Source organism: Alligator mississippiensis, chromosome 16, assembly GCF_030867095.1.
Source record: "Alligator mississippiensis isolate rAllMis1 chromosome 16, rAllMis1, whole genome shotgun sequence".
Lineage (NCBI taxonomy): Eukaryota > Metazoa > Chordata > Crocodylia > Alligatoridae > Alligator > Alligator mississippiensis.
The window spans coordinates 5,394,109-5,412,952 of NC_081839.1; the positions used below are offsets into that span (position 1 = coordinate 5,394,109).

An 18,844-nucleotide genomic window follows, 5' to 3' on the forward strand; every position below is an offset into this window, starting at 1 on the left:
GTGAAGGCTCTTGGGGGCCTGGCATCAAAGATGGACTCAGCAGGGCCTCAGCCCCCTCTCCCATACAAGCCATGTCCCCCCCACCCTCACTGCTGACCCCTCTGCCCTGCACCCCACACCTGCAGGGCCCCCCGCTGCCACGTGTCCCCCCTGGACCTTCTTGCAGCTCCTGGTTCTCCGCTGCGATGTCCTTCCCCACAAGGCTGTCCATTCAAATCCAGGGGCTGGGGGCCTGGCAGTGCTGGGCCGAATTCAGACCCCCCCAAATAAGCCGATAGGGGCTGGGGTGCTGGAATCACCTGCGCAACGGTGCCGGCTCCGGGCCCATGCAGGCTCTTCTTGTCCGGGGGAGCTGGCATGTCCAGCCGCTGGGCTCAGACGAGGACCCCAGAGGCTCAGGTGGGCAGAGGCAGAGTCACAGATGGGTGTGGGGCCGGCTGGTGTTTAATGGGCGCAGTGGTGGGGTGGGGATGGGAGGGCACCAGCATAGAGGACACACGGTGGGGTGGGGATGGGAGGCAAACCTGTGCACACGCAGGGGTGGGGCTGGCTGGCTGGGGGTGGGGGCAGTTATAGGGTCCCCCAGGCTCTGTGTGTCATTGTGCTCCAAGCCTTCCCGGGATGTGGGGGAAGAACCATGGGACAGGACATGGGGCCTGCTTGGGAGGGACACCCAGAGCTCCTGGGACCCCAGGGTTGGACCCACCTGGTGCGGGACGAAGGAGGGGGCTCTGGTGGGATAAAGTTCTCCCAGGGCAGGGGGGTGCAGCCTCACTAAGGCAATGCAGAGGGGACTGTCACATGGTGGGGCCAGCTTGACTTGGGGCCAGGCTGCAGGGGGGCAGGGAAACAACCAGAGCAAGAAGGGCAGCGGGACAGCAGCTGTGACTGCAAACCTTGAGGCCGGACCTCCCGGGTGCAGGCAACCTCAAGCAGATCCCTTCCCAGGGGGCACAGCAGTGGGTCCCCTCCCAGGCTGGAGCAGGGGGCTGGGGAGGGAGGGACGTGACCAGGGTAGAGCTGCGTGGTGGCAGGAGGCCCCTTGCCAGGAGCTGCAGGACTGGGGTGGAGCCCCTTGGACAGGCCGAGTAGTTGCAGGGAGCAGCAAGCGTCCGGTGCTGGTGTCACAGCGTCTGCACGGAGACGGGGTACAGCAGCGAGAGGTGCTCAGCACCCCGGACGGGCAGCTCCTGCGTGGTGTAGTGGTGCACGAGCTCGGGCACACTGGCGAAGGGTGCGCTGTTCTGCCCCAGCACGAAGCGGTTCTCCCGTGTCCGCGTGAACTTCATGTGCATGAAGCCCTGGCTGCTCCTGGGGACAGAGTGAGGCGATGCACCGTGAGCTGGGTGCAGGGAGTGAGCAAAGACCCCCCAGCCCAGTGATACAGCTAGGCAAGCAGACCCGCATGTCCTAGACCCTACACCGCTCACAGAGTGGGGACTCTTCTAGCTCCTCTAGCTTTTGGCATACAAATCTTTAACGTTTAGCCCCACTGAAGACTGTGTCTGGCCGCCCTGGGCAGTGAGATTAGCCCAGAAGAGGGGAAGCGACTGGCTTAGTTATAGGTGCAGAACCCAGGTGTCCTGAGGCTCCCTGCTGGGTTTAATCCCTTCCATGCTGGGTCTGCCAAGGGGGTGGGACAAGGAGAAACCCTGGTGGAGCTGGGGAGCTCCCTGCCTCTGCCATGGCCAGGCCTGGGTCACTGCAGCACGGGTAGGCATGGCGTTGGCAGGCTGTGAACCCCATGCCAGGCCATGCCCTGCTCTTCTGGGCCAAGGTCCAAGATGCGAGACGCAGCCGGACCAGCCCCTCCGGGCAGGGGGAGGATGGTTCCAGCAGCCAGCGCTGGAGGAGCAAGGCCGGCTGCTGCCTGTGATTGCCGCGTGCCGCTGCGATTAACCTGATGAAATATTCATGCTGGGTGCTTCGGTGTTGCGCGGAGCCGCACCGACAAAGCACCCGCTGGCCCAGCTTTGATGCGGGGCCCTCCGCTAATGAGCAGCAGATGTTCCAGGCAGGGAGGTCACGGGGCTGCGCAGCTGGGGACCAGCACCCGTGTGCAGGGGAGGGGCTGCGCAAAGCTACTGGGGAAAGGGGGATCCTCTCCTGCCCGGGATCTCCGAGCCCTGCACCTCAGTCATGGCTGAATGACCCACCTGTGGGGCAGGCTGGCCTCATGCCTCCCATCCCCAGCGCTGACCTCTTGGCCAGGAACTCCTCCCACTGTGGAGAAGGGAACCCAGGAGTCCTGATGTGCCCCTGCCCAGAACTGAGAGCAGAACCCAGGAGTCCGGACACCCATCCCCGGTGTGGAGCCGCTGGGCTGCGACTTCACCCTGCAGCAGCACCTGGATGGGTGAGCATGGAGACCCAGGAGCTGGAGCAGTGCATGCACACACGCACACGCATGCACATGCAAACACATGGGTACATGCACACACATGACTCATGGAATCATAGAGAAGCGGGACTGGAAGGGACCTCCAGAGGTCATCTAGTCCAACCCCCTGTCTGAGACCGGATCAGCTCTCTCCAAACCTATGCACAAATGCACACACATACATTTGCACACATACATGTAGGCAGCAGGGGGGACAGCCCCAGGCGCTAGAGAGAGGGGGCTTCAGGTCTAGCATGGCATCTGTTTCCTTGGAGGCACTGCGGGCTCTGACCCCTGGTGTAGTGACTGGGACTGTTCCTTGGGAACCCCGCAGCTGACCAGGACCAGTGCTAGCAGGGGCCCTGGACCCGACTAGCCACAGTCAATGATAGGGCTGCCAGTCCCCCTGCAGAGCAGCCAGGACCTGTGCTGGATTTTGCTCTAATGACACCCCATCTGCCTCCAGCAGGACCCCCTGCCTTGTGTAATGCCCCCACATGAGACCCTTGGCCCCTTGGCAGCCCAGACATCCCTTCTCCCTGCATGGCCCTAGCACTGGGTATCACAGCCACACTGCCGAGCTCTGCCTGTCCAGCCACAGGGCCTGGGAGCGAGACAGGAATGCAGCAAGCCCAGCTCCCCTTCCCCCAACACCCCCCCAGACTCCCGCCCCCTGGCCTCGGGGGCTTTGACCGCCTTTGAGAGGTGATGCCAGGCTCAGCCACCCGCCTTTGATCTTGCTGAGCTGTGTCAGCTACAGCAGCCCCGGCCTTTATCTCCTCCCAGGCCTGTCAGATAGTGGAGATTAAGCTGCCTTCTCCCTGTCCTGCCCCAGTGCACGTGCATGCACACACACACACACACACACACATGCACGCACACACACACACGCACACACAACCCCATCCCCTGCCCAACCCTCTTCCATCACCTTTCTCTGGTATCAGTGGCAGGTCACTGCACAGAGGATTTGCTTAAATCAGGCAGCTCTGCCATCCCCAGAGAGGAAGCCCGGAAAGGTGGGGTGGGGGGGGTACTGGTTAGAGCAGGGCTGTGGGAATCAGGAGTGGGAAGCTCTGGTCATGAATCCCTATGCAGTGGGAGCCAGGTGGGGCTTGGGTGGGGGGGTAGTACCCGACCCAGGGGGGAGCTGGACACCCTTCAAAAACCCCAGTGCGGACTCCTGAGTTCTGTTCCCAACTCCCCAGCTCCTTGTTTCGGTTTCTCCCTAGCTCACACCCTGGTAGGCTGGGGGCGACCACTGAATAAGCCACCTCCCCATGGGGGAGCACCCAGGGGCAGGGAGGTGCTGTGTCTGGCACTGGGGGGGAATGAGCATCTCACCTGAGGGACAGGGAGTAGTCATGGTGGCTGGTCTCGCTGTTGCGCACCAGGTAGCTGCCTTCCTTGCAGAGCGTGAGCAGGTTCTCAGCGTCCGCCCGGCTGATGGAGCCGTGGTACCACCTGGCCCGGGCAAGAGGGGCACTTCAGGGGCAGAGGACATCCAAGGGAGCCCTGCCACCTCGGGGGCTTCCCTCAAAGCCCCAGCTGCTGGAGGCATAGGATTAGCTGAGGAATCTGGCAGGGGATGGTCAGAGCCTTGAGCTAGAGGGTACGAGCTGGGGGCATCACGGGCTGGGGGCACCCGGCAGCGGTTAGAAGGACCTGTCTCCCCCATTTTGATCCCATGATTTCCACCCCGATCTCACAACCCCCGGGGGCCTGACTGCCCCAGGCTGGGCACAGCCTCAGGTCCCCCAGCAGGGCTCCCCCCAGGAGGGGTCTGTCACCGTGGCATCTGGCTCTCACCACCCTCATATGGCTGGGCCAGGTGCCCAGGACTTACGTCTGCTTCTCCAGTGGGAGCGAGGGGTCCACGCGCTCAGCCATGGGGGGGCTGCGCTCCGGGCTCTGCGACCGGCTGGGCTTGGCACTGCCTGCCAGGGTCCGTGGGGGGTGCCGGCGCTCCTTGGGCTCCCAGTCGGGGCTCTCAAATTGTACTGTGGGGAGGGCAGCAGAGCAGAGCGTTACCCACTGGGCCAGGGGCAGGGGGAGGCTGGGGGGGCCCTTCCATAGCTCCCAGGTGCCCCCATGGCCCAGCAGCCCCCCACCTTGCTGGCAGGACCCCACGTCTGGTGGGTTGAGCTTGAGGCCCCATCCCCAGCCCCAGACCTGTCCCCCACTGCTCCCCCTGGGCTCCCCCTACCCCTCGCACCTGCAAAGGCCCGGGAAATGTGGTCCTTCTTCCACTCCCAGGGCTGGTCGTACTCGTCTGCTGGCCGCTCGTCGTCCTGGGGCAGGCGGCTCTCGCGGCCCTTGTCCTCGGCATCTCGCTCTCGCTCCTCATAGGGGGTGTCGTACAGCTGCAGCCCCTTCCGGGACTTCTTCACCCGCTGCCCATCCTGCTCGGCCTTGCACTGGACGTCTGCAAGCCAAGGAGTAGGGGGTGGTGTTACCGCACAAGGGGATGGGTCAGGGCCAGGGGGAAGGGATGGGGTGTGGTTGTTGGGGGCACAGGAGTGGTGGGAGGGAAGAGATGGGGTGCTTCCATGACAGGGATGGAGGCCAGGCAGGAGGTGCTGGTTCAAAGGGGGCCACTGGCTGCCAGGTGTACCTGTGCCTGGGACAGGTAGAGGAGCTGCCAGGGGGCTGCAGCCCCTTCCATTAGCCCACCTCTCAGGGGTGGTCTTCCACCCAGGAGCTCTACCCCCTGGCCCAGCCACCAGGCCAGGGATCTTGGTAGAGCTAGGGGCAATGCCGGAGGACCCCTCCCCACCAATCCTGGGGTGCTGGCAGTGCCAGGCACAATCAGAGCTGGCTGCCCATGGCTGCACTTACCTGCCACTACGCGCTGGGCATCATAGGGCTCCATGTAGCCATTGTTCTCGGGCAGCGCCTCGGCCTCCCCATCCCCATGCAGCTCCTGCTGGGCATCAAAGGGGTCTGAGTACTCGCTGTTTCCGGGGCCCTGTGGTGGGAGCAGGTGTTTAGCGCTGAGAGCAGGGTCTGCCTTGACCCACATGCTCCAGGGCCTGGGCCACTGATGGGAGTCAGCTGCCTCTTGCAAGTCTCCCATCCGAGCATCGACTTGGTCTATCTCTGTTTAGCCTGCAAGGCCTGATGTGCTCACTGCTGGCCTCAAGTCCCTGGAGGAAACCCTTGTAGGACACCCCCCACCCCATCACCCACTGTAATCCTGGCATCTGGGGGCTCAAGCCCAGGCCTGAGAGCAGGGCAGCCCTGCCTGGCCTGGGATCCAGGACCCAGAACAGGGGAGTCACCCTCCAGTCAAAATCCAGTGCACGGGGTACCCCACCCCACAGCCCCAGCCTCTGAGCCCTGGCCCCAAACACTGCACAGACCGTGGGCCTCTGAACTCCATGTGCATGTGTAAGTGTGTGTGTGCAAGTCTGTGTGTGCACGTGCAAGGGCTCAGAACAAGGCAGAGGAATGAAGTGCGTGCCCTTTTCCCCTTGATCTGTAGCCCTCCCCAGGGGTTCTCCGTGGCTGGGAGCAGCCAACAGGCTGCAGCAACCACAACCTGTAGCGGGTCTGACACGCAGGGTGGTGGGGCTGGGGTGGGAGCTCACACAGCTGGTAAACACCCCAGAGGTGGCTGCAACTCAGCACTGTTGGGGAAGTAGCCCCTAAGCTGGCCCATGCTCTGTAGCTGCCCTCCAGTGCCTTGAAGGGGGCCAGACCCCACTCAGCAGAGCCGATGGGCTAAACCAGGGGTTCCCAAGCTTTTTAAATCAATGGGCCACCATCAGGGCAGTTTGCCAGGCAGCCTGCATGCCACAGGTTAATCAAGAGAGGGAGGGGAGCAGTTTCATCCTCTGACCACTTGCCAGGGCCCTGTGTCCCCCCCCACCCCGCCTCCCAGTCTCCCTGGGCATCCATGGGGGCAGAAGGAGGGATCAGCCCTGGACAACTGATATTAAAGACCTGGTTCACTGCCAGCGCAAACTGCGGCTGCTCTGTTGTCACCATAAATTTGCCACCCAGAGCCCAGGCCCCGGCTGGGAATTTACTGCTGGTATTTGAATGACTGGGAGCAGGTGGAGACAGGGAAATAGCAAGGCAGGGGGAGGGGGAGCAGCATCCCTGCCCTGCCCGTGACCTCCACCTTTGCCCTCAGTGCCTGTTTTCCCAGGGTCTGGCCTGGCTCACAATGCCAGTGCCAAGGGGGCATATGGGGTGCAGTGTGACAGGTTCCCTGGGGCAGTTGCTCCCTCTACATTTGTCTCTAGCCACAGAGCCAAGAGCAGGCATGCTAATGAGGGGCTGGGCTGGGTGGCACCCACCTCTGCCCATCTTCCCTGCCAGGAACCCACCACAGGGAAACTGAGGATCCCCCCTCCTGCTGATGCCCACCTATCCTGCCAGCCGAGGGGTGCTTAACCCATCCTGTGACCCATGTGCTGCACCAGGTGCTCCCCTCTCACAGCACATTTGCAGGGACATTGCCTCCCTGCCTTGCCCACCGGGCATCACGCCCTCTGCTCCCACCTCTTTCATGTCCACAAGCCACTAGATCGCAGAAGGGTGTCAGAGAGGGACAAGGGGGTCCCTGCAGACAGGGTGCGCACAGGTGTGTGGGCTGGCCTGCATGTGTCGTGGCTCCCCTAGCCCCTTGCAGGCTTCACCCCTTGCTGCCTCCAGGGAGACAGCGCTGAGCCGTGCAGCAGGGTCCGTGCACAGGCAACGCAGTGGGAGGAGAGAAAAGGCTCTGAGGAAAAGCCCCTGCGCTGTGGCATGGGGCTACAGGATCCTGCCTACACTGCAGCCCAGATGCTCGCGGAGCCCAGAGCCCCCCAGCACAGGGGCTCTCTGCTTCCTCGGGGACCCCAGCCTTTGCCCCGAAGAGCACCCAGGCAAGGTGGAGACAGAGCAGGGGTCTCACAGAGGTGGGGAGAGAGGAAGTGACTTGCCCAGTCTCCCAGTGGGGAGTCAGTGGCAGGGCTAGAATTGAAATCGGAGCCCTGGGCTCCCAGCCAGCTCCCCACGTCTGTCGAACAGCCCCCCACCCCGCGCCCTCCCTGCTGCAGGCTCCTTTATTGCAGGCTTCCTGCCAGGAGGTGAAACAGAGTAAAAAGGGGAAAGAGCAGCCAAAATCTTCCCCTTCCCAGGGAGGAGATGGCCCCCTGCTTCCCCCTCCATTAGCCCCTCAGGGCATTTGCCTTTCACCCCCAAGCGCTCTCCTGGACAGGATCATTTATCATTTCACAGGCCTCTGAAATGCAGCCACCTCTGGGGCCCAGGCCCAGCTGGCTAGCCATAACGGTTAGAGCAGCTCCTAACGAGGCGTGAGAGAGGGGCACAGCCTCTGAATCAGGACTTCCTAGCCTTTAAATGCTGAAGGGGGCAAGTGGGAGAGAAACATCGGGGGAAAAAAACCCCGGTCAGACAGTTGAGTCTCCCTGCCAGCATCCCTCTCTGCCAGCCTGAGACCCAGGAGACGGGGCTAGACGGACCGATGGTCTGACGCAATGAATGGCTGTGCTTATGTTCAGTTGGGGACAGGAATTGACTTTCATCTGTCCTGCTGAAACCTCATGGGGGCTGCTGGGAAGCAGGACAGTGTCTGGCAGGGACCCCAGGGAGCACACCCCTTAGCTCAGATCAGGACCTGGGCCACTAAAGGGAGGCAGCTGCCTCTATACAAGTCTCCCATCCAAGCACGGACTTGGTCTATCCCTGCTTAGCCTGCAAGACCTGCTGCGCTCGTGGCTGGCCTCAAGTCCCTGGAGGAAACCTCTGCAGGACGCCCCCCCACCCCATCACCCACCTTGGTCCCAGCCCCTACCTGCTCCCGCCTGCCCGTCAGCTCCTCATCTGCCGTCGCCAGCAGAGCTCTGCTCCTGTTCAGGTCAGCGGACTCCACTTTGATGAGTCTGTGCTTGGGAGAGGGGAACTTCCCCCCCTCGGAGCCGGCCCCCACGGCCACCTTGTTGGGAGACCCCCCGGGATTGGGCTCCGTGTTGCAGCGGTCTTCATAAGGGTCCTCGAAATCCAGGCTCTTCTGGGCACGATAGGCCTTGAGGATGTCGCTCTCGCTGTAGTCGGGCTTGGGGGGCTGCGGGGGGGACCTCCTGCTCCCGAAACTCAGGTAGTCCTTTAGCCACCTGGCCATCTGTGCCGGGCTGAGGCGGCTTCTCAGCTCATCCTTCACCGGCGCGATGGATCCTCCAAATTGGGGTTCATTCATCTCCCTTTCAGCAGCCCCCTGGCAACAAGCGGCGATGCCGGGGCTGAAGTCTCATCCCGGAGCCCCTGGAAAATTTCTTCCCCGCCGGGCATGCAGGAGGCTGGCGACGGGTCGGACGGGGAGAAAGCGAACAGCTCCGTCCTTTCTCCCCTGGCCCGGCTCTGTGCCAGACCCGGGGGTGGCACCGGCCCGCTAGCACAGCGGCTGCAAGGAGGAGCTGCCGGAGCGGTGGCACGTCCCTGCCCCGCGCCCCCGGGGTGAGCGCCCGGCGGCGGGCGGCAGCGGCTGCCCGCCGGGAGGCAGCCTCCAGCACGAAGTTGCCTGCGAGCGGGCGGCCGCGGTGCGTCTGGCTCCGGCTCCGGCTCCGGCTCCGCTCTCGCCGCTTTGTCTGGGCGGGAGCAGCCGAGGGGCCGCGGCGAGACGCGGCTCCCGCCGCCCCCGGGAGGGGGTTGGTGGGGGGAGGACGGAGGCAGGAAACTTCCCGGGTTGCGGCAGCCCGGAGCCGGCGGGAAAGTTGAGCCCGAGAGTGTCCCGCCGCGCTCCTTTGTCCGCGCGGCCCCGGCCCGGCTGCGGGCGCCGGGAGCGCCCCCCCGCATCCCGCATCCCGCATCCCGCAGCCGCTGCGATGGAGCCGGGACGCGAGCGCTGGGTGCCGGGGCAAGCGGAGCCCCTTGGCCCCGATCCTGCCCATGCACTGGGCTGGGGGTGGAAGCAGGAGCCCGGGGGCGCCCCGGGTTTGCAGCTCCGAGGCCCTGGAGGGAGGGGGGACTAAGAAGGGCTTGTTAGTGCTCTCCCCGCGTCCCCGCAGACACCCGAGCTGTGCGGGTAACTCCGATAACTCCAGCGCCCAACAACCGGTGGGGAGAAAAGACCCCTCTCCCTTCCACCCCATTGCCTTCCCAGGGGGAAGGCAGGAAGGGTGAGTGAGTCCTCCCGTCGCCCCAAGCCTCGGCTGCTTTGGAAGGTGAAGGAACATGTCACATCTCCAGGGCTGGGCATGAACAGCACCGCCAGGCCCCACCGCATTGTCTCCCCTTTTAGGGCCGAGAATGTCCTTTAAACATGAGCCTCTGGGGCCCTTTGAAAGCCTTTTGTGCCTGGTGGGCACGACCTGAGCATGGCTTATCAGTGCGCTGGTGTGTTTAACATTCATGGAGCCAGGCGCAACTGCCCCCCGCCACGATTTCAATCTCTTCCCCCTGCTTTTGAGAACAAAGATTCCTTTTCTGAGGGTGGGAGCTGCCGTTCCTAACGGGGAGACACGTAAGAGGCCTGTAATTGTCCTGTTTCATGTGCTCTGCCAGAAGGGTTTTTTTCCCCCATCTAGCTGAACAGTTGTTGACAGATCTCATCAAACACAAACACCAGAACCGCGGATAAAGGCCGGGCATCTGAAGGATTCATATTTGAAGAGGCTGCTAATTAGAATGCGTGTGTGGGGAATGATAATTGTTCCCTGAATAGAAGCATCACAGGGAAGATGTGATGCAGCCTTCGCAGCTTTGCTCCCTTTTGATGCCCTGGGTTCGCATTTCCTGTGTCACCCCTCGCACCCGCCCCGCACGCAGCCAAAATAAGCCCTGCTTGTGAAGTCAGTGCAGAAATAGATCCCTGCTGGCTGGGTTTTGAAATGAGGGTTAAGCAGTGAAATCCTGTTCCTCTGTTAGGGCTGTGCCCTGGGGTGGCGAACACAGGGCTGGAGCCCAAAGCCACTGACCGGGCAGATTAGCACTGGCTTCAAGCAGCTCTGGGTCAGGCCAGAGCCCGGACCTCAGTGTTTATGCCCTGGAAACATAAGCCTCAGGGTGTGATCCTGCTACGCTCTGTACCTCCTACTGGGGGGGTGGCAGGGGCCCAGGATCTCCTGTGTGCATCTCAGCACCCAGCCGGGTCAGGCCTTCCACTTGGAAGTGGAGCTAAAATTAGGCCTGAGATTTACCCCCTGACCTGGGTGCAGGCAAGTGGAGCTGCTATTGGTACAGCTGGGGCTCAGCCCTGTTGGCATGCGAGCTGCCCCATGCCATGGTGCCTGGCAGACAGCCTGCCCTGGGAGCAGGGGAAAGTGCGGGCACATGGAGCAGGAGAGGCAGAAGCCCAGGGGTGCACACTGTGCTGGGGGAGTCTGGCAAGGCTGGGCTCTGAGGCCCTGAGCCGAGACAGGGCTTGGTGCTGCCTGCGTGGGGCATTTGCACCCTGTGGCCCAGGCTTGGGGAGGGGGCTGGCAGCTCATGTCTGCCAAGAAAGCCAAGCTCAGTCCCTGGATGGTGGGATTCCCCCATCAGCTGCCCTTGGCTTCTGCCCAGGCTGGATCTGATGCACTCCATCATCCCCCTCCTTGCCCCCCACCATCTTTGTCACTCAATCCCCCCCCAGCACAGCCCCACCATCCTGGAGGGGGGCAGCGAGGGGGCTCTCCAGGGGCCGGGGAAGCTGCATCAATCAGATCACTTTAAGCTGGACAAAGCGCTTGTGAGCTCCCAAGGGGCTGGCGCGGCCAGATCAGATGCAGCCTAGCGGGCTGCTTCATCCCTCTCAGGTTTCTGGAGCACACCAAACCCCCTCCCCACCAGGGCAAGGAGGAAGCAGTCAGATCCACAGGGGCTCATCCCTGGCCCCCCTCCCCACTCCATCATCCCCCCCCCCTCCAGCAGCGCCGGCTCCCCCGGGCCAGGAGATGAATTGCCGCTGCAGGTAATGAAAGGAGATGAAGAAGCAAACGGCGCTGACATGTCCAATTTATTACGGTGGCCCAGTCGCCTCCAACAGGCAGCAACATGGTCGCGCTGCCAGGATCAGCACCAGGGGGAAGGGCCTGTGACATGGGGCTGAACCCCAAGGAGCTGCTGACCCACAGGGCTGGGAAGAAGCAGGAGGAAGCTTATCTGGCTCAGCAGGGACAGGGAGCACTTGAGAGGGTGGAAGAGGGGAAGCCAGGAGGGGGTGATCTTATCCCCAGGCTCCCAGAGATGGGGAATGTCACCGGGACACTGGGTTCTTGTCCCTGGATCCAGGGCTCTGTGGGTAGTGGGGCTGCTGTGGGCTGTGAGCCAGAGCTCATCACTGGTGGCACTGGGAGCGCATCACCTTGGCAGCAGCTAGGGAAGAGGAGCTGTGCTCTGCAACTGGGTGGGAAAGAGACAACATACCAGGCCTCAGCCCTGCCCAGCACATGGGCTTGACCCAGCCACGGGTGTGAGAGTTGCCAAGGGCTTGACCCAGCCAAGGGCATGATCCTGCTCCTTTGCCCCTGCTTGCTATTCTACCTTGTGCTAATGCACCCTGTGGCCATCAGGCACCACAGTCCCTGGGCAGCAGAGCCAGGTCCTAAATGCCTATTAATCCTACTCCAATTTCTCCAACTCCTTGTAGCCCTGAGCTTCCTGGGGGTCAGAGCCAGGATGGCCCCTTTCCCAGATGGAGAAATGGAGGCACAGAGCAACAAGGCAGCACAGCCAAGGTTAGCAGCATTCCTGAGCAGCACGTCTCATCTCTAGACACCTTAGCCACAAGCCCCTAAGGGGACTTCTGGATAGGGGAGAGGGACTTGGATGCAGGCACAGTGAGGAGATGCTGGAGAGCATCCGCTGCCGGGCAACCTGAGGAAACATGGGCATGGCCATGACTGCAGAGGGCCAGGGGGCACAAGGGCTGATGGGGGAGAAGGTGGGTCTGTGTTGCGCTGTGCTGCTGTGGAGCTGCTGGTAGAGGACATGGGGCTTAAGTGGGGAGGAAGAGAGGGCTCTAAGCTTGGTTTGCCTTATGCTGCAGCAGGGTGGGTGGGGAAGCAGAAGCCACTTCTGCTGAGGACACTCAGTCAGCACAGCGCACCCCATACTCCCCCAGCACCAGCTAGACTAGTACCAGCGCAGACATGGAGGACGCTATTAATCACTGGCGCTGAGGGAGGGACGTAGAGGCTTCCCAGCCAGGTGATTTAGTAACTTGCTGCCTCTCCAAGCAAGACGGTCACATTCCAACCTGGCCAGAGAATTCAGGCTTCCCTGCTCCAGCTAGCAATGAGATTTGCACTGAGACAGAGAAGGATGGGGGCAGGGAAAGAAACCTCTTCCAGGGCCCTTTATTGCACTGAGAGTGAACTGGGTTAGGACTCAGGTGGCCCATGTGGACAGTGAGGCATTCACGCTGCCTGGTGGTCAAAAGAAGAGCATGGGGAAGGGCAGTCAGTGACGGGCAGAGGCAGGCTAAGCTCTCTGGGAACTCCATGGCTGTTACCATTACCACCCAGTTTAGCTGCCAAAGCACAGGTGACAGATCCCAGCTTCAGCTGGTGGCATCTAGGGCTCAGCCCTGCTGGACTGCTCTGGTTTGTGCATCTCCCTCCCATCCCCCCTGCCCCAAAACCCACAGCAGGAAGCTCACTGTGGAGACGCTGACAAGCAGCAGTTGTCTCCTCTAATAGAGTTGCGTCCCCAGGGGGCTGGTTTGCTGGTGTCGCCATCACTCACACCGGGCTGACAGGAGCCGGGGTAGGTGGATGACAATACAGAGATGCCTGGCGGCGATCGTGCTCTAGGGCCCACTTTGAAGGCATGCTGCAACATGACAGCATATTAGCAAGGCTCTTCCCAGGCAGGGAGAGCCGCTCTGATTACAGATGGTCAGCGGCATGTGCAGATGGCCTGGGCCGCTCTCTGCTACAGGAAGCCAACTCTATGGTCAGCTTTGTTATGCAGAGGGCAGCTGAGTGCGGGCTGGGTGAGGGAAGGTAATCCCAGTCCTCCTGCACTTTCCAACTGTGCCCCTCTCATTGGCTGGGGGAGGGGAGCAAAAGGAGAGCGGGCAGGATCTTAGCAGAGCCACTCTGGGTCAGTCGCTGGGGCTGTCTTCGCTATCCGAGTAAGCCCCCAGCAAGCTGAGGGAAGAGCCCTGGGCTGCTGGTGCGGGCTGGGTCCCCGCAGGCAAGGGAACACTCCAACTCCCAGCACCTAGGAGCCAAACAGTAGATTTGGTCAGTTGCCTATCCCCACTGCTGGACCTCCCCAAGGGCTTCCCTGCTGCAGCCTGGGCTAGCAGCTGTCCCCGAGGCCCAGCCCATGCCCAGCACCTGCTAGCAGGGGCCGGCTACAAGAAAGATTCTTCCCACCCAGTCTGAAGCTAACCTCCCAGGGAAGCCTTGGGTGATCTCCAAGGTTCTCCTGCTGCCCCCTGGCAGTGACAGGAGAGAACAGCAAGATGTCTGGGGTGCCCCGTCTCCTCTTAGGCTCAAAGGAGTCAGTGAATGGCAGAAGGGAGGGAGGGGGCAGTCAGGCACAGGGACCTCCAGTAGGTAGGGGTCTCTTCTGCACATGTGCTCAGGAGAAAGGGGCTGATGAGGGTGCAAGGCAGGAGAAACTCCTGCTTCTCGGCCATACGTGAAGCTCAGTGCTTGGATCAGCAGTGATCCTTGGTCTCACGTGGCCCCTCCCAGCATTCACAAATGAGGAATGGGGCCAGCGTTGTCAACCCTATTAGAATGCAGCCCCCTCAGACATGGAACACAGCCAAACATCACATGGCAGCTCGGGACAGAGATTAAACACTCCAGGGAACTATGGGGCCAGGTGGGAATGACAAGACAGCGCTAACCGGGTCCTTCGACGTACGGTGCCACCTCCACTAAAGGACTCAGGCCAAGAATGGCTCTTGGGAGCTTAGCTCTAGATCTGGGGTGCCCTCCTACCCATGGGACTGGCAGACACCTGGGCTCACCACCCCAAGACCAAAGGAACTGTGGTTCAGAATGGCACAGGGAATTCAGATGTCACGGCAGGGCTTGTACGCAAGCACACGGACCCACAGCTAACCTGCTAGTGTCTATAGCCCCAACCAGCCAGCTCAGGAAGGAATCAGCCATCCCACCTGCTGTGGGGACTCATCAGGCATCTGTGATGGCTGAGTGGCAGGGAGGGGAGACACCAGCCCACTGAGACCCTGGCCACTGGCCCTCCAGAGTGCTGCCTGCCATTACCTGTGCTTGGCAGTGCTGGCAGCTTCCCCCTCCCATTCGCAACAGTTGAGCCTGGGTTCTGCTTCTTCACCGTGACCAGCCCAGCCAGCTGGGGCTTGCTGTTGAGCTTGCCCACACTCTTCTCCCAGTTCTCTGCCCTCAGCTTCTTGCTCTGGGGCTCAGTGTCCTGCAGAAGACAGAACAGATTCATGCTCTTTGTCCCCCAAGCAGCTGCAGCAGGGTTGGGGGTAAAGAAGGGCTTTGCAAGACAGCACCAGAGAGCAAAGGCTGTTCCAAGCTGGCTGCCTAGAGGCAGCATTTGGGGGACCTTTTCTTTCCATCCATACAACTGCCTCCCTCCCTTCTCCCAAGGGCTGCATCCCTACAGCTTGGAGCATTTAAAAGAAGCACGGAAGAGACGCTAGTCAAAAGGCACAAGCTGGTGGTAGCAGGATGAGCTGCAAGCAGTAAGGCTTTTATGATCTCCCATTTGCTGGTGGATGGGGTGGTGGATACAACTCACCAGGAACTGGAGGGCTCCAAAGATCAATGTTGGGATAAAGAATATTTCCCAGCTCAACAAGAAAAAATTCTTTAGTGAGGGTTGCCAAAACGTGGAATAAGCTTCCAAGGGAGGTGGTGCTGTCTTCTTCCTTGGAGGTGTTAAAAAGGAGATTGGACAGACACCTGGCTGGGGTCATCTGACCCCAGCACTCATTCCTGCCCAGGGCAGAGGGTCAAACTCAATGATCTAATACGTCCCTTCTGACCCTAATATCTATGAAACTCCAGCCTGGCCTGGGCAACCTTGAAAGCTCAGATTGGCTCTGTTTGCCGATGGAGAAGGGAGAACAGGCTCAGGCAGTGTTTGCTGGCCTATGTCATATATCTGTGCCAGGGAAGCAGGTCGCTAGGTCAGGTTTTAACAGGCAGGACAGGAGAAGGGACAACTGTCCTGCTGTTACATCCCCCTGAGCAAGTCAAGAGAACAGGGCAAAGCCAGCAGGGTGGATCTGCAGCTGCAGCTCACATCCAGCTGGGACAACTTGCTGCCTGAGCTGAGGACTGAAACACACGGTGAGTGCCTACCTGCCCAGGGGCTCAGCACTGTGGACTCCCAGAATCAGCCCCTGCAAGCCAGCCGCAAGGGAAGGCCCAGCCCTGGGCTCACTTACCTCCTGGAGGAAGTCTGTGGCTTTCAGTTTTGCTGCTGGGTGCGGGGACACTCGGGCAGGTTCCTCGTCCGAGTCGGAATCTTGCAACAACCGCCGGTTCTCCGCCTCCTCCAACATCGCTCTGCAAAGGGAGGGGGTCAGCCAGGGAGGTGGCAGGAGCTGCCCCATGAGAAGCACCTACACACTGCTCGGGGGCAACAGAGCTGGGACAGCAGTTGCCACAGAGCTGATGGGCACAGTCCCTCCCCCACTGCCACAATCCTGCAATCTGACCCACACTTCATCCCCATCCCCTTTTTTAAAGTGAAGCTCAATGCTGTAGCAATGCATGAGACTGACAGCACAGAGACCTCCTTCCATCTAGTTCCATCAGAGACACAGCCTCAGGGGCTGTTCCCACAGCCCGATTCAACCGCATATCGTTCAACTCCAGAGCTGCCACCTCCAAGACAAATTCAGCCTCCCAGGTCTGGACTGCAGCACTCACTTCTGGACAGCTCAGGTACCAGCCACGCTGGTTCTCCTCACTGCTCACTCAAGGTGGCAGCATCCCCCAGTATGAGCCCCACTGCTTCAGATCTCTGCAGTGCTGCCCCTTCACACTTCTGGCTGCAAAGGATGAGACGATGGCCAACCCCAGCAGTGGCAATAGGGCAGGCTCCAGAGTGCAGACTCCCACTACTCACTTCAGCTCTTGCTCGTCTTCCTCCTTCTCCTGGCGTTTCTGCTCCTCCTCATACTCCTTGTACTGCTTCAACATAGACTCAAAGTCCACATTCGCCTGCCGCTGGTTGAGCTCCTTCAGCTCCTGCAGGTTCTCCAGAACCTCCATCTCCAGCTTGGAGTCCTTGGTGCGGTTCTCCAAGACCTGGCGAGGAAAGCAGGAAGGCCTTTCAAGCACTGAGTGAGCTGTGCTGCTGCTTGCCCTGTTGCTGCTCACCGCACTGAGCCCAGATTCAACCTGGGAGGCTCCTGGTGGTCCAGATCCTGCCCAGGGAGCTGGACAGGTTTGAGACTTCCTAATTTACAAGCAATGCTGACCGCCCCCACCAAGGTTCAGCACAGCCCTTGGAAGGAGCAGTGGGCACATGCTAGTAAGACTATGAAGAGCTTAGTTTGCAGGACTTAAGTGCCTGTCATTCATTCTAGGGCAGGACAGAACCTGCTCGCAGCAGAGACCGTAGTTACTGTCCATCTGTGTCAGCTCCATAGGGCTGCAGAACTCAGACGGCACCTCCTACAGATGAGTATCTGTACCAGGTCTGGTATTAGCTGCCTTCCCTCGTATAACATGCTGGCAGGAGCTAGGGGCCACCTGGCTGCTGGAGGGGGGTGCGTTTGATACCTTCATGGGATTGTTCAGCTCTTCTTCCTCCCGCTCCTTCTGCATTCGCTTCTCTTCCTCCTCCAGAAGTTTCTCCGCTTGGAAGTTGCGTGTGGCTCCGTGCTCCATGGTGTAGTCCGTGTTCTCAGGATCTGTCTGAGGAAAGCAAGGCGGAGGGCAAGATAAGGCAACAGCTGGACATGTACCATGTGCTCTGGGCATATTCTGTGCCAGTCACAGCCAACACCATTCAGGGCTGACTACAAACAGCTCATCTGCATTTCAAAGTGACGCAATCCCTTTGGTGTTGCTTTATTTACACCGCTGCTCCAGCAGCTCCTCTTGCCAAAAGGAAAGATCACTGACAGCTTAGAAATGCTCACCATCCGCCTAACACAGCTGGGCTGCCTTAGTGCCCTGCTCTGATCTTATAAAAATCGGACTGTTAGAAAGGGAACATGCTTCAATCAGCGTAACCCCCAAATCTGATGTTATAACAGCAACTGGTGGGGAAACGCCCCCCCTTCAGGGGCTAGAACGGATACCTCCCAACACCCCCGATCTCACCAGTGTACCCGGCAACAAGTCCAGACGAGACACAACGGCCAAGAGGCCTTACCTTGAACGTGATCTCCGCCAGGCACCGGGTGCACTTGATGTAGAAGCGGAAGATGGGGAGCCCCAAGTACATCTCGTTCTGCACCGTCTCCTTGCGGGCGTTAAACTTTTTGCCCTTGTAGATGTACTCCCCGCACGTCTTGCACCTGGAGAGGGAGAGAGCTCGCAAGGCTTCACGAATAAAAGAACAGGAGCGAGGGAAGAGCCTCACTAATGCACAGGCAGCCTGAACCCGCCGCCCACCCGGCAATCTGCTTCCCAAGGGCGGTTCGGGGAACCCCGAACGCACACGGCAGAAAAGCAGCAGAGATGTCCTTTCCCGTTTGGTTTTGATCAGCGCCGCTCCGGTGGAACAGCACCCGCACTCACCTCGGGGCCGAGGGGAACCCGCGCACACCTCCCTCGCTAAGGAGGCCCCGGTGGCGTCTCCTTCCAGACACCGAGGCGAGGCGAGGCGAGAGGGACGGGCTCGCCCGGCCCCGCTCTTACCGCATGTTGAAGGGCGCCATGAGCCGCACCACATACTGCCGGTCCTTCGGGAGCTTGAGCTTGGGGATCTTCGACGGGTCGAAGTCCGGCGGGTAGTATTTCTGCGGGGGCGAGGGGAGGCCTCAGCAGGGTCCGCGCCCGTGGGACGGGGCTGAACCACCCCCCGCGGAGGTCAAAAGCCCTCGCCCCACTACCGGCCCCGATCCTGCTCCAGGCCCCGGACTCACGTTCAAAACCTTCCGCTCCGACATCTTGCCGCCGCTCCGCTCCCTGGCCGGCCCTGCAGCACTTCCGGGATCCCGCTCCCGCCCCTCCCCCCCACCGCATTGGCTTGGGAAAGGGCGAGGCCTGGAATTCTGGTTTCCTATTGGTTCGCGCCGCTGCCCATCACCACCACCCCGGCTTCCCGCGTGCTGCAAGCCAAGCGGTCCGCCCGCACGCCGCAGCGCGGGGAGGAGGTTCCGGCTGCGCTTGGTTCCCCCGGGCTGGGCTGGGCTGCCAGGCTCCTGGGCCCCACTGATACTCTGCCTGCTCGCAACCTGGTCCAGCACTTCTAGGGCCAAACATCCCAAGCAACACAGCCTGGCCCATGCAGAACAGAGGGGAAGAATCACTGCCCTCAATCTTCTGGCAACGCTCCTACCAACGCAGCCCAAGCCCCATTCTACGTTGCAATAAAAGGAGCTATTTTAAAACAGGATAC

General features: G+C 60.9%; 2 protein-coding genes across 2 annotated transcripts; both read right to left on the bottom strand.

The window, feature by feature from the left end:
• Positions 1-105: 105 nt before the first annotated feature.
• SHD (Src homology 2 domain containing transforming protein D) lies at positions 106-9,145 on the bottom strand. Its single transcript, XM_059719598.1, has 6 exons — positions 8,187-9,145; positions 5,219-5,348; positions 4,596-4,805; positions 4,227-4,380; positions 3,725-3,844; positions 106-1,311 (listed from the first exon to the last, which is right to left on the bottom strand). Exons 1-6 carry the CDS (start codon positions 8,586-8,588, stop codon positions 1,125-1,127), a joined length of 1,203 nt encoding a protein of 400 aa, XP_059575581.1. The 5' UTR covers positions 8,589-9,145; the 3' UTR covers positions 106-1,124.
• Positions 9,146-11,306: 2,161 nt separating this feature from the next.
• Positions 11,307-18,462, bottom strand: YJU2 (YJU2 splicing factor homolog). The gene is made up of 8 exons (XM_006278688.4): positions 18,369-18,462; positions 18,142-18,242; positions 17,654-17,798; positions 17,056-17,190; positions 16,397-16,578; positions 15,711-15,831; positions 14,557-14,722; positions 11,307-13,534 (listed from the first exon to the last, which is right to left on the bottom strand). Exons 1-8 carry the CDS (start codon positions 18,390-18,392, stop codon positions 13,416-13,418), a joined length of 993 nt encoding a protein of 330 aa, XP_006278750.2. The 5' UTR covers positions 18,393-18,462; the 3' UTR covers positions 11,307-13,415.
• Positions 18,463-18,844: the final 382 nt, after the last annotated feature.